The sequence below is a fragment of the Poecilia latipinna genome, unplaced genomic scaffold (genome assembly GCF_001443285.1).
Source record: "Poecilia latipinna isolate Pla-1442-1.1 unplaced genomic scaffold, P_latipinna-1.0 Scaffold263, whole genome shotgun sequence".
NCBI classification, from domain to species: domain Eukaryota; kingdom Metazoa; phylum Chordata; class Actinopteri; order Cyprinodontiformes; family Poeciliidae; genus Poecilia; species Poecilia latipinna.
The window spans coordinates 361,660-376,081 of NW_015112879.1; the positions used below are offsets into that span (position 1 = coordinate 361,660).

The 14,422-nt window shown below is 37.5% G+C and overlaps 2 protein-coding genes across 5 annotated transcripts; both read left to right on the forward strand.

The window, feature by feature from the left end:
• The first annotated feature begins 762 nt into the window (after nt 1-762).
• LOC106947952 (PTB domain-containing engulfment adapter protein 1) lies at nt 763-3,354 on the forward strand. 2 transcript variants are annotated; one of them, XM_015033315.1, is made up of 7 exons: nt 763-1,023; nt 1,096-1,172; nt 1,316-1,387; nt 1,582-1,680; nt 2,310-2,447; nt 2,575-2,679; nt 3,239-3,354. In XM_015033315.1, exons 2-7 carry the CDS (start codon nt 1,128-1,130, stop codon nt 3,311-3,313), a joined length of 534 nt encoding a protein of 177 aa, XP_014888801.1. In that variant the 5' UTR covers nt 763-1,023; nt 1,096-1,127; the 3' UTR covers nt 3,314-3,354. The 2 variants fall into 2 exon arrangements, with proteins under 2 accessions (XP_014888801.1, XP_014888800.1); XM_015033314.1 differs by having other exon boundaries at nt 1,102-1,172.
• A 2,122-nt stretch (nt 3,355-5,476) lies between these two features.
• tmem106c (transmembrane protein 106C) lies at nt 5,477-13,697 on the forward strand. 3 transcript variants are annotated; one of them, XM_015033311.1, is made up of 8 exons: nt 5,477-5,564; nt 5,667-6,352; nt 6,523-6,586; nt 7,034-7,193; nt 9,159-9,299; nt 11,041-11,090; nt 11,184-11,237; nt 12,764-13,697. In XM_015033311.1, the coding sequence occupies exons 2-8, from the start codon at nt 6,139-6,141 to the stop codon at nt 12,918-12,920; spliced, it is 840 nt and encodes a 279-aa protein (XP_014888797.1). In that variant the 5' UTR covers nt 5,477-5,564; nt 5,667-6,138; the 3' UTR covers nt 12,921-13,697. The 3 variants fall into 3 exon arrangements, with proteins under 3 accessions (XP_014888797.1, XP_014888799.1, XP_014888796.1); XM_015033313.1 differs by having other exon boundaries at nt 5,478-5,800; nt 5,880-6,352; XM_015033310.1 differs by having other exon boundaries at nt 5,478-6,352.
• Nucleotides 13,698-14,422: the final 725 nt, after the last annotated feature.

Genomic DNA, 14,422 nt, shown 5'->3' on the forward strand with positions numbered 1-14,422 from the left:
ACATTTTCTCTTCAATGTATTTTATACAGGAAAAAAAACAAACAAACATAGTGGTTATGTTACAACCTTTTTAATTCAAGGACATAGGAACCAGATAAAGGTTCGCTAGGATCTGGGTTGAGATAAAGAAACAGCCCAGTGACTTCACTGAAATGCTAAGGCCAGAGTAACTAAAGCCCTTCAGAAGTTTTTTTTCATAAACCTCACGCATCACACAAGGATCTTAATACTGCTATGCAATGATTCAGCTAATAATCATAGAAACCTTAAATTTTCCCACTACACATCCAAGAATTTTCAGTTGTGGATGGCAATGAATTTGAAGACACTAGCCATTAGAAAAGGTTGACTGAAACGGCAAAATTCCAAAATAACTTTTCAAAAATATTTTTATACTAGCTTGAAGTGATTTTTGGCTTTTCTGAAAAAAAGTTAATGTGCTAAAAGGGGAGATGAAATACATTTGCTGAATATGTTTTGACTTGGCAAACTTTTCTATCTGCTGCTGGGGTCCAAACCTCCAGCACAGAGGAGTGTCCACCTGAAGTAACCAATGAAAGGTGTTCTACACTGGGATGGGAGTAATGGATCGCCCCCATCCTCTGGTGCGCTGTGCCTTACCACAGACACGAAACTGAAGCATTTCCCTACATGTTCAAAGGTAAAAAGGTAAGAGCCAAAGTCCTTCCAGCTGCACAGCATCCAAAACCAGTGGAAACAATTATCAAAAATACTTAAAAACAGAAAAATATTTATTACTATTTTTAATACATATATTTAATATTACCAAAGAAACTTTCGGAACAGTCTGACCCAGATTGATTTAATAAAAAACTGGTTTGTGAATTTATTAGTGTTGATGCTGTTGCTAACTCTGAGGCAGCAAAGCTTCCCAACAGCCCCAGTTATCAGCTGGAGAGCAATAAGGAAGACATGTTTGTTACTCATTAACTCCAGCAGACTTTATACCCTTCGGCCTGGACGGCAACAAGAAACCTGGACACTTCAGTAAATTCACCAAAGGTAAGATCAAATCTTTAGCTTTTCAGTTTGTTTGACAATCTTGTGCTTATTTTCATACGCACTTACTGCTAGTTTCAGGTTTTCATTTGGGAACAAGCCAAAAGATGAGCGACATTGAGGATGAAAGTGATATCTCTTTCACTGTAAAGGTAATTATTATTATTTTTTGTGTTTAAAAAAATAAGCAGAAAAGCCTCAGCATTGGTGTATATAGTACTGTATGAAACTGAGATAATGAGGTTAATTTTGAGGAAAAGCTGTTTCTTGAACACCACTTTCTGTTTCTAACCAGTTTCTTGGCCGGGTTGAGGTGGTCCGGTCCTCTGGACAGCAGATCCTGGAGGAAGCTGTTCAGAGTCTGAAGGTCAGGAATTACTGTCACACTGTTTCAGATTGTATCTCCACAAACTGTGTGTGTCTGAATCGTTAACGTCAATCAATCTTTTTTTAAATGTTTTTTTTGTTGTTATTTTTAAAGGTCCAATGTGTTTCAATTTTCAATCCATTTTGTTATTAGCTCAACCTCTGAGTTGACATTTTATTTATTCCTCTTTCAAGATGCCTGATAGATTCAACTCAGAAAAAGCAGCAAAGAAGAGCAAAGTCCTCATCTTCCTGTCCATGAGCGGGATTGACATTTTGGAATACAAAACCAAGGTCTGTGAAAGAAGCATTCTGATTGGCTACTGCAGTGACAGTACAGCTATGGTCCAAAGTCTGGTAGAGTCACTTTTTTTTGGCAAAATTCAGAGGCTTCAGTTTGTTAGCTGGAACTTCATATTGATTTTAAACTGGTGTGCTAGCCAAGATGCTAATTAGCTTATTGTTAGAATCTTATTCCACTGTATTTTTGATCAGCTTATCTTATTTTAGTATGCTAGTACATCTCTAAAAAATAGAATATTGTGTAAAAGTGCAGTAAATGTTAACCTTTCATCTCAGAAAGTGAAATAGTCATTTTGTCATATAGAGATTCATAACGCATATAGTGAAATATTTGAAGCTTTTACTTTTTTGGGGTCAATTTTAGTGACTATGGCTTTTAGGTAAAAACCCCCCCAAAACATTCAGTGTGTCCTAAAATTAGAATATCACATTAGACCAATAAAAAACTAGCTATTTGCTAGACCCTTTTGGCCCTATGGAGAAGTTTTGTCTGGTCTAACTTCAGACAGTGAGAAAAAAAATATCTATGCATCTTTTTATTCAGTGTATGTAAACTTCTGGTTTCAACTGTACATTTAGTGCCTTCGTTTCAGTGTTCTCCTCATGTTTGCTGCCCTCAGTTCCTCCTGTACTCCTGCCCTCTCTCCACCGTCTCCTTCTGTGCCGTCCTGCGCGACTCACCCAAAGTCTTCGGCTTTATAGCGCAGCATCCTGCGGCTGACATGTACCACTGCTACCTGTTCCAGAGCCAGAAGCTTGTGAGTATTCCCAACATAGTAAACAGAAAAGAACAAGTTAGACAACCTTGAAAACTGTTATTTTGGTGTGGGTAGAGGGATTTTTGTGTCTATTCTTCAAAATGGAATTATTTTCAAACCTTTTCAGGCTCCTGTCCTGGTGTCAGCTATCGGCGACGCTTTTCGAGCTTCAAAAAAGGAGCAGAACGTCAGAGGGGGGAGAGACCTGGTAGTGGAGGCACTCAGACACAAGGTTAAGACAAACTGATTCTTTTGCCTGGGCAAAGTTAGAGTTCAGACTGCAAAATGCAATGTTTAATATGATTCTGACTGTTGTGTCAGTGCTGTAAGCATTAGCTTTTATATGGGTTTTTCTCATACTGCATGGAGTTTGTTACTGTAGGTCAACATAGCCTACATGCTATCATCAATATTAGCTAGTTTTAGCTTTTACGGGTGTTTTGCATATTGAATTAGGCTATCACATGATAGCTCCCTTAACTGCTTAGCTCATTTCAACTTATAAACTGCTGTGACTTTACAGTTTATCTTTGAAAGCAGTGCTTCTAATACTCCTTAGCTGGGATTTTGACATTGACTGAAAGTTTTCACTCCTTTTCAATGGTTGTTCTATGCATTTTTTGCAGATTTATGCTGTTTTTCTGCTGCTTCTGCCTATTTCTTAATATATGCTAGTCTTCTGCAGTTGACTCTAGACGCTTCTGCAATTTTCACCAAAAGCATTCAGCTTACAGAATTCACACAGGATATGCAATTTTTTTTTCAAGTTTGTATCTTTGTTTCTTTCTTAGAATAAAGTGCTGCAGAGAGAAAACGACGAGCTGAGAAAGAAGCTTGGAGGACATATCTATGAGGCCATGTCATAGTGTCTGGACACATGGAATGAAATTAAGGGACAGTTTATGTATATAAACTGTCCCTTTATATATATGTACACACATTTATTTCTTTGAGAAACGGATTATGATCATGACAGAAGGCCATAATTAACATTTTTAAGATGTATTTCTCAAATCTTTTCTTTCCACATTTATTTCAACACTTATACTGCAACCAGTAATATAATAAACTTGATTTTCATAGTTTTATGTTTGCATCTTGGTGTGGATCAGCCCGGGTCAAATCAATCACAATCAACAAAATGTGTTGTGTTTTTGACAAGAAAAAACTAACAAGAATTTTTTTTTTTTATTTGAGTGTTAAAGTAGACACTGTATTTGGCAGGGTCCGTGTGTTTTCCAGCAGTTCGATTGAAACAAAAAGTGAAAACAGATTAATTTTTTTTTATTTTCGTTTATTAAACCAAAACGAGAAATTGGAGAATGAACCGGTCCGTATATTTTCAGGCAGTTCATTTTTTTGTTTGAAATGAAAAATGAAAAAAAGTGCACAAAACGAAAATGGAAAAACTGGATAACGAGCGCTCAGTTTCAATTTTCATGATTTCGTCTTTGACAAGTGGTCTGACCGGGATGTCCTCTCTGTCCGGCTGACACAGAGGCTGTTTCATACATGGACGTTATACAGGCTGCAGACACACAAGTTTGATCATTTCACCCTGTTGTGTTTTCTGCAAACTGTAAGTCAGTTTAAGTAATGCTCCTGTGAGAAACGGATCATACCAGACAGGACAGACACCAAATACTGAACATCACAACAAATGCTCCATCCCCATTGTGCAGCATGCTGGTGGCAGCATCATGCTGTGGGGATCTTTCTCAGCAGCAGCTGGAAAGCTTGTAAAGGTAGAAGGTGAAATAAACCACAATTTTAGACAATATTTATAATTCCTGAATCATCCGCTAAAGCTACACAGAGATGGTTTGAAAACAAACACGATAGATGTTCTAGAATGGCCTAGTAAAAGCTCAGACTTTAATCCCAAAGAGAATTTGTGGCCGATCCCCACACAACCTGACTTTGACTCACTTTCACATGAAGAGGTTTGTTTTGTTTTTGTTTTTTTGTTAAAAAGCTAATTTTGTTGATGATGATTGATTTTTTTTTAAAGCAATGAAACATCCAAGGGGATGAATACTTTTAATAGAAATTACATACTTTTTGACATGGAACATGTAAAAATTCTTAAATTAAAACAGATGTTTTTTTTTTTTTTTCCAAACTGAGACTCCTCTTACGTTGTAGTTATGATCTTCTGGTGGTGCCTGTCTCATTTCTTACCCAGGGTTTTCCCCCAGTGTATTATAAGCCTATAAGCTGGCGGCCTGCAGACCAGGCAGGGCCGGTCCAAGGCTGTATGAGGCCTCAAGCGTACAACTCTAAGCCCCTAAGTCAATTACGGGCCTCTCTTCCTGCTAAGAACATCAGCACCACTAGCAGCATTTCAACATGGATTTAGTGAATTCTGGGAGAAAGGGATAGTTGAACTGGCCAACCTAAAATTCAATCAGTGATAATTGTATTTTATAGAGATAAATTTGTGAACAAACAAAGCTCAAACTCTCATTAATCTGTGAGTTTAATCTAGAAACTGTTTAATCTAGAAAGATTAAACTCACAGCAACAAAACAATCTAACTATGACGATTGTTCTTTGAACTTCTACAAAGTAAACTGGCCAGTTCCTTAAAATCTTACATTTAAATGTTAAACAATTAAAAAATTATAATTTTTTGTATGCTGAAACCATTAAATCAGATTTAGCAGCATTGATGTTCACAATAAATAAATGTTACATTTATATGTCTGTGGTCTGTGTTAAAATATTAGCATTTATGGGGCCCCTGAACATATTCACCGTGAATGGCAAAACTATATCTAAACACTAGAAGGCGGTAGTGAGCATCCCAATTATCAATAAAATGTTGCCTTAAAGTGCTGAATACTATTCTTGCATATAGAGTCTACACATATATCAGCGATAAAGGATGTCTCAGAATAAAAAAAAAATAATTGAATGTCGATCAGTTGACATTGAACAAGTTATAACTTTTGTATGGTGAAGGCAACTTTTCACATAAATGCCCTAAACGCATCAGTGCACCACGTTGTTAAAAGAAAATACCACAGTTCGGCAGGAACCTGAATGCAACAAAACAGTAAAGTTTCAAATGAAACAGGATGAGGAGCGGTACACAGGAAATATGGCTGTGTGAAGGTAGCTTTCAACTGAAATGTTATCGTTAATTGTTAAACAAAGTTAAATAAACTTGTTTTACTAATTTACAGAGATTTAAAATCGAAGTTTGAAAATTTACAGGGCACCATTACTTTCGAAATAGCTGAAGCACGCCATACTAGAACGTACGCTCTGGATAAACGAGGTCCCTCTCTGAATACCAACTGCTCTGCTTCCCCCGGGACACGGCGCTAACTTCCTGGGACAGAATGACGGTAGATATATTTCAAGACATCCGCGGTTGTATCCTTCGCTCCGTTTTTTATTTTAATCCCTCTGCTCCGTTTACAACAGGGCTGTTTAGCTACGTCTACTGGCTCAACCAGGCAGTTTGTTGATTAGTTTGAACACTGCTTCCTTCCACCTAGAGACCGGAGGCTTGTTTATCAGTTAAGCTTGAATAAAGACAATTATAAAGTCCTGCTTCTCGCTCCCCCCCCCACCCGACACTTCGCCACGCCCCTCTGGGGGGGACGAGCCCCACTATTTGACAAGTACTGTAAGTCTGTAGTCTGGAAAGAGAACTCCCCTTTGGGCCACTCCCGCTTCAGTCATGGGGACGCGCTGGTCTCGGAGCGGCAGCAGCCTGCCGCTTCTCCCGGAGACAAAGCCAGAGGGTCGGCTAGCAGGACACAGAGAGCCCGATAACGACTCTCTGGACGGGCTTGACAGGCGAGAGGATATCGCTCAGTTTCCGTACGTGGAGTTCACCGGCAGGGACAGCATAACCTGTCCGACATGTCAGGGCACCGGGAGAATCCCTTCTGGTGAGTAGGAGCCGATAAACAAGACGAGATATTGCATTTTAGTTAGTTAGCTTGTTTGTTTGTTTTTTTTCATACACGGTGACTTATTTTATTTGACATGCTTAGCTTTGTTTCCCTCCAGAATTGTATCGCTATAGTTTAACTTCTTTCTTTTTTTTTTATCATAATAGAACAAGTGAACGAGCTGGTAGCGCTGATCCCCTACAGCGACCAAAGGCTGCAGCCACAAAGGACGTGAGCAACCACGACTTTAAATCTCCATTTACTGTATTTCATTTTAATTTAATTCGTTTAACATTATTTACACTTTCTGACTAGTATCAGTACATTCCTCCTCGCTATAACTGAAAAGGTTTTACTCAGTGTTGATGCTTTTAAGAATAAGACAAAAATAGCCTACTTATGCAAAATTAGATTAAAAAAACCCCCCAAAGGAAAGCATAATACAGCGGATTATGACGTTAAAAGGTAAAATATATTATGCAATTACATTTGTTTACCTTATTTAAATAATTTAGAATTTTTAGTAATGTTAGATAAAAAAACCATATATTTTTAAAAATAATAATTGTATCTGCAACACAGTAATGTTGATTAAGAACAATGCAAATCCAGTTTACTATTAGAGACATCCATATTTGTGGGATGTGTGTGTGTGTGTGTGTGTGTGTGTGTGTGTAGGAAGCTGTACGTTGTCCTGTCGGTGGTGGTCTGTCTCCTGGCCTCCATTCTGGTCGCCTTCTTCCTCTTCCCCCGCTCGGTGGTGGTGGTGGACGCCGGGATCCGCTCAGTGACTGTACACTTTGATCACACCAACAAGAAAGTCCTGATGAACATGACGGTAGGTTTCTTCTTATTTCCACAATAATATCATCTTTGATAAATATCCTGAAAAATTACTATAATTTAGGCTTCTCAATTTCTAAATATTGTAATTACCACATTTTGCAATATGCAAATGCAAAGTAGTTGGCAGCTCTGACCAATAGGTGTTCTCCTTTAGTTATGTTCCCCATCTGTTCTATGTTGATAATGTGATAAAAAAAAGTCTGTGGTCATTATGATTGCAACATGTTCTGATCTGAGAATGTATTTACTACTTCTTGTTTATCTAAAGAAAAAAAAAAAAAGTTCCTGTCAAGAGTTGCAACTATCAGAATTATGCAACAGATGTTTTCATGAACTTTGACCTGCTGGTTCTGCCTTAGACAGATTCAAATTCCTTTAAAAAAAGTTTAATATAGGAAGGGCATTCCTACCTCTGCATGATATAAAACATAGTTTTAATTGGTCAGTCTGTTTTTATGCTCTTGGCAGATTTCAGATGTCCTGTAATTTGAAAAAAGGGATCACACAACAAACATACTAAAGCAAAATTATTAGAGAGGAGTTTAGGCAATATACGTAATGCTTTTCTAGGATTACTGAGAAAAGAAGCCTGTGAATAGCACGGTGCACTCTATTTGAAAGTTATCAGTGGGAAATAAAACAAGAAAACCTGAAGCCACAGTTCAGACTTTAAGTCGGTCAATATGTTGCCATGTTGACCTGGCAGCAATATGGCTGCTGCAGGTCTAATTGACCTGTCAGTCCTTTTACAATTTGCATCTAAAAAAAACTCCAGCCACTTGAAGTTCTGTACAATCATCTCTGATCATAGTCTTTTGGTGTCTGAATGCTTAAAATGGAGAAAAATGTGTTGCTATATTAACTTTGATTGATTGTAGCAGCAAAAACCGCAACAGTTGCTAAAACAATCTAGATTTCTAATTGGACAAAGAAACGTATTTTCCAGATTTGCACTATGACATCTGCGAAAAAGTCAGAACACATCATGGATCTGTCAAAATGCAGAAGATGCATTCTTGAAAGAACTTTGCCGACCCAGTGGACTTGGGGTGGATTCACACCAACCCTGTTTGGTCCACTTCAATCAAGTTTGTTTTCTTATAAAGTCGTATTTGTTTGGGGAGAGGTGAATGCGCAATCACATTTTGACGCAGACCAGAAAAGTGAACCCAGGTCTCCGCTGAGTTGAAGTGAACTCTGCTGCGGTTTGAATACATTATGTGAACACCAAGCGGGCCTGAAACCACTCCAAAAGCAGGACTGTCGCCCAGAGCATTCTGGGTAAATACAATCAAAAGAAATGTTGTATTTACCGAGCAGGAGAAATGACTTGTGGTGTTTTACCAACAACACATGAGAAATCCTACAAACGCTAAAATCTGACTCCATGTTTGTTTGCATTTCATGAAGAAGGAAGTTGAGCTCATTGTCGTTTTCAGAGGTTTCTGTGGTCATTTTCTTCAGTTTAAAATGAACTGAAGAAAATGGAATTTAATTGGAATTTACAAATTCCAATTAGAAAATGCCAATTTATCTATTCCATTTCATAAATTCAAAATTGCCAAATCCAGTTCATAAATTCCAACTTGCAAATTCTAACTGGAAAATTTCAATTTACAAATTCCAATTTGTATTTTCAAATAACCTATTAAATTTCGTAAAATCAAAATTTCCAATTAATAATTCAAATGTACAAATTCCAGTTTGTAAATTCAGATCTACGAGATCCCAACTGTTACTTCCTATCGAGGGGGAACATATCTAGTGTTCCTGAATTTAGCAAACTACTTTCCTCTAGTAAGTCCTTCCTCATTTGACCTAGTCGTGGTTTAATATGGTCCAATTACGGATTGGATAAAAGTCTGTCTCTAATTATAACATTAGCTGCTCCTGATATTACTTTAGTTTGTCTTTCCAGCCGGCCTTTCAAACCGTTCGGTTTGTTTTTCCTTTCCAGAGCACGCTGAACTTCAGCAACCCAAACTTCTTCACCGTGCTGGTGCAGAGCGTGAGCTGCCAGGTCCTCTACATGAAGACGGTGGTGGGAACTCGGCAGCTGGACAACCCCACCACCATCCAGCCGCTCAGCCACAGCCAGGTGCGGAAAACAAGCGACCTTCTCTCACATGAGCACATTCTGGGTTTGAAATGATCAAATCCTTTGCTCAATTCAACTTGGCACCGATTCACAAAATTCTCTTGTCTAAATAAAACATGCATTTATATACAGAAATTTGCATTCAGTTCAGTCTAATCATAACAAGTCAGTACCCACCACACTGACGGTGTGTTGGATGAAAACAAAAAGCTTTGTCAGAATACGCTGCAGGTCTGACTGCCAAATGATCCGACTGGTCAGGATTTATGTAACTCAACAAAGAACACAAACTCCTTACATCAGCAGTGAGTCACACTGTTCACATATCTATCCCTTCATGTTCCCAGATCAGCATAAACACACACACACACACACACACACACACACACACACACACACACACACACACACACAGTCTCTCTGTATTAAGCATTAAACCATCAGCTGAAAACAAAATATTCCAAAAAATACTCAGCATTTGCCATTATTTTCTTCTCGAGTCTCATTTGTCACTTGCTCAGTCGCTTAAACAGGAAGCTTTGTTGATTTTTATCAGTTAACGTTTCTGCACAATTAGTAGAAACTTTATTGCGACATGGGTGCAAACATGTGTGCATACATTTCAAAGTTCTTGCTCTAGAGGTTAAAAATCAGTGGTGTCTTTTGGTAACTATATTTGAACAAAAATAAAATAAAGCTGGATGTCAGACCTTTATTGTAGCCCTGGAAGAAATGTACGTTTCAGTGGCTCGCCACGACTTGCACGAAGTCACCCAAACAATGTCTCGCTGTTTTTATTTTCAGGATTGTTTTTTTTTTAAACAATAAGGATAAAGCTTGAAAACTGAACATGTATAGACGTGGCTAAAAGATTAGGCACAAACTTCACTTTTGGTTTGGGGAATTTTTTTTTTTCTACTTGATGTTAATCAGATTTTTGAAAATGAGACAAACATAAAACACATCTCAAAACTGAATCTCAAACAGTCCTGAATTTGTACTTGAAGAGGTGCTGAATTTATTTTAACAGCTTATTAAATGGAATGACTGTCTATGGTGAGATACAAGTGGAGAGAAACAAACTTTAAGCTTCAAATTGCACCCATGTTGTCAAAATGTGCAGATATGGGTCATTTAAAACGTTCAACAACATTTTTATCATCCAACATTGGTCTGAAATATTGCATGCTTCTGTGGGGGGTTTGCATGGATGGATTTTGGCACAGGTACTTCACAGTAGTTTTCTACAGAACATTTAACACTGGAACTGAAAACATTTTAAATATCCATAATAAAATAACCAAAACTACAATTAATTCAGCTTTGACAGGGAAAATAGGCAAAAGTGTCAGGTTGTGCAAACTAACTACTTCAGTTTTAGATGATTTTTGTCCACATGGAAATGACCAATCTCATTTCAACTCGTCATGCAATTAATTTATTTAGTTTATTATGACAGACTTCAGATCATAAAGTGCACTTTTTATGCAGAAATTATTGTTTTTACAGCTGTGTAAGTCTTATTTTATTTTTTAGACCTACGACATTTTCACTAGTCATACGTTTAGTTTGATACCAGAGCAATTCAAGTAAACATAATTGTTCCTGAGTTATATTAAGTTCATTTAGGGCATGTCATTTTTGAGCAAAACTCTACCTTTGCACCTTTGTACATGGTGCAAAGGTTTATCTGGAAACTGATTGTGTTTTTTTTCTTTTTGATGCCTGAACCTTTTCACAGGTGAACTACACGGTCAGTGTGGAGATCGGCAGCAATGCACCTTATGTCTAGTAAGTGGCGCCCAAACTGTGTCTAAACAACTTGTACTGAAAAATGACTCAGTAACTCCAATGTGACATTTTTCTCGCTTTTATGTCTTGCAGTGCCTTCTGCACAATACCCAGGATCAAGGTCCACAACATTGTCGTATTTATGCAGTAAGTTGTAGTTGCTGTGATAAGAGCACTAGAAATGCATTGATTTGTATTTATTAATTCATTTTATTTTTTTAGTAAAATCAGCTTTAAAAAATGACACTAGACACTGGGTTGGTGTTTTATAAATGTTCATCTCTTTTGTATCTGTATCTGTCAGGGTTAGTTTTGACCTTTCATCTGGGATGGTGCGTTACTTTTCTTCAGCTGTAACATTATTAACACTGATAATAATGATGTCAGGGTTAAATGTTTACTGCTGTGCCACTCAGTCTTATCTTTCTACTAATCCTGATGTTTCATGGCTGTTTGTCAGTAAGATTTATGCACAAATACTGAGTAGAACCAGGCCAGCTGATAAATGCATGATACTTTGAATATTTAAGAGTTCTCAACGAAGTATTTAAATTTGTCAATGAAATTAGAATGTAAATAAAATACAAGGTAAAATCATTCAAACCCTTCACAAGACCAACCACTGTTTCTATGGAGCATTAGCTACACCCGTGGTGATCAAAGTGGGTCCTGGAGGGCCGGCATCCTGCATGCTTTAGTTCTCTTCCTCTAATGACCTGCTAAGGAGGTTGTTACTGCCACCAGGGAGAGAACTAGAACACGCAGGATGCCGGCCCTCCAGGACCCACTTTGGGCACCACTGAGCTACATCACCATAACAGTGTATTACAAGCCTGGCGGGCCGCCAGGCTTTCCTTGCGCCCTCCACCAGGTTAAGCATTGTTTATTTATTTATTTTAGGTCTTTTTAATGTTTGCCTTTTTTAAGACATTGCAGTTGGTGCTTAGGTATTGCTAAAAATGTCTTGCAATAGCACATAATTAACTAATAATATTTACAAATTTTCTTTCAACTGCAGACATTTTTTTAACTCTAAAACATGGTAGACTGCTGGATGACTGCCCCAAACACCAGACTTAAGTTTTCTGGGGGAAATCCTGCATGAAGTAAAATATGTGTGAAATAATTTAAATATAGTAAATATTTATTTTTTAAATTCATTTATTTGAGATAAAAATAAATGTATTTGATGGCTACTTCTCCAGTTTTATAAAATAAATTCTTCTGTATAAGTTGAATCATTTTAAAATGTATTGAGTTATGGCACATTTGGCTTTGCAAACAACTCGAAATGTTGCAGGCCAAACCTTTACGTCTACACTCTACTGTAGCAGTTTAACTCAGTCAGAAGTTATCAATGGCCAATACAAAAATATTGCAAGGACAATAATATAAAGTTATGCAAGTTGAGTTTTAGGAATGCATTTTTCTTTTCAAAAATACTTAATTTAAGAGGGAAAATGTCTTAATTGCTCCCTGCTGTTTTAGTCAGCAGCGGGTGTCATATTAAATTTATTTATTTTTCTTCTTAAACCTCTATGATGATTCTGCAGGTGCCGTCTCCAGCTGCAGCTTGTTACATGTTACAGTAGCCATGGAGACCTGTGTTGAAATATCTTGTGGCCACATCCTGCTCTTGGCAGCATTATTGAAAAACTTGCCTGTGTTTTCAGAACCTCGGTGAAAACGTCATACATGGTGCGAACGTCCCAGAACAGCCTGGAGGACTACCACTACATAGACTGTGGCTCCAACACCACCCACCCCGCACTCACCAGTAGCACAACCACGCCCCCTTCAGGAAGGAAGCAACAAAATAGATTTTTTTGATTAGAAATCTGCTACACAAAACCAAACAAAAAGAAAAACCTTCAAACGAAGTGTTTTGGTTGCTAAGCGTTCCCAAGTTGAACATTAATTTTTGATGAAGTGAGTTGACTTTATGGCCTTTTTCAGGAATATTTATTTTTCTCTTGCTACGTTTTCACATAAATGTCTGTAAGTTCAGGAAGGGGATTTGTTTGTCCACAGACACGGTGGCTCACATGTTGCTGACAACGGAGTGAATAACTCACTGATTCACTACCAGACAGCATTCTCTATTAAAAGTCACACAAAGCTCTTTCTCTTGTGGGGAACATGGCCGACGTTCTCAGACAAAAACTTGAACTGTTTCTGCTGATGTGAACTTCTTCCACTTCACATCGTTCTAACTGAATCCTGCCGACTTCTCTTTTCAGGAAGGAAATACAAAAAAAAGAAAAAGGGATAATTGTTGTTTCTGCTTTTGGTACCATGCAGTAATGCTGTTGTTGCACATTTTCTGTTCTTGCTTGCATTTAAATGTGTTTAAAAGGCATTGAAATGCTTGCTAGATTTTTTTAAATTATTACTTTGATGTCAGTAAGTCTTTGCACACCAATTTTATTGACTCTAAGAGAGGATTTTCATATCGAATGTAAAAAGTATTAGACCTTTTTTTAAAGGGGCATTTGTCTATTTCTGAATTCTGGGAAATTTATTAAGGGACAAAACATCTACTTTGGGTTACACTGTTGTAAAAAGATTGAAGGGGATTGTGAATAAATGATAAATAATTGTCTTGAATTCTTTTTAGACATATAATTTTATTTTTTCTTGCATGCTGGAGCACCACTTAAGGTGGTAAAGTAAAAATGTGGAAATCTGGTTGGGATGCTCCTTAGATCTTAACCCCTCTTAAGAATCTGTTTTCCAAACCAATGAGACGTGATGATTGGCTCATCAATAGGCAGCATTTGTAATGTTTTTCTCCAGTCTGAAGAAATTACAAAATTTAAGATGAAAAAAGATCAACATCGGAAACAGACCACACAAATAAATGACTTATTTCTTAGAAGTATTTAAAAAGTTACTGTAACCATAACACTTTATAAACTTAAAGCTGAAAAAAAAAAAATCTAAAGATAAATTGCACTGAGCAAACTAGGAGCAGCAGGGGGTGCGGCCCCTTTAAGAGCTGCTGATTGTGTTTGAGCGTGAGGCCAGCGAACACATCTGCACCCGAAGGCAGCGCTGGAAACAGATCGACATAAGTAGGAGGACTAAAGACTGTTTACTGAAACGACCTTTTTAAAGTTACAGGAAATACCAATATTACTCTTAAAACTAACAGCTGTTATGGGAGTGAAGAAATTTATTTACTCGTGCCATAACAGTGAAAGAAGCGTGAATCATCAGAGTGATTGTGAGCAGTAAACACACCGAGTTAAAAAAAGTCTAAGCTGTTATGGGTCTTGTTGAAATCATTTCTGCTGCAGTATAATTTAGGGGCTGTAATTGTAGTCTAAGGC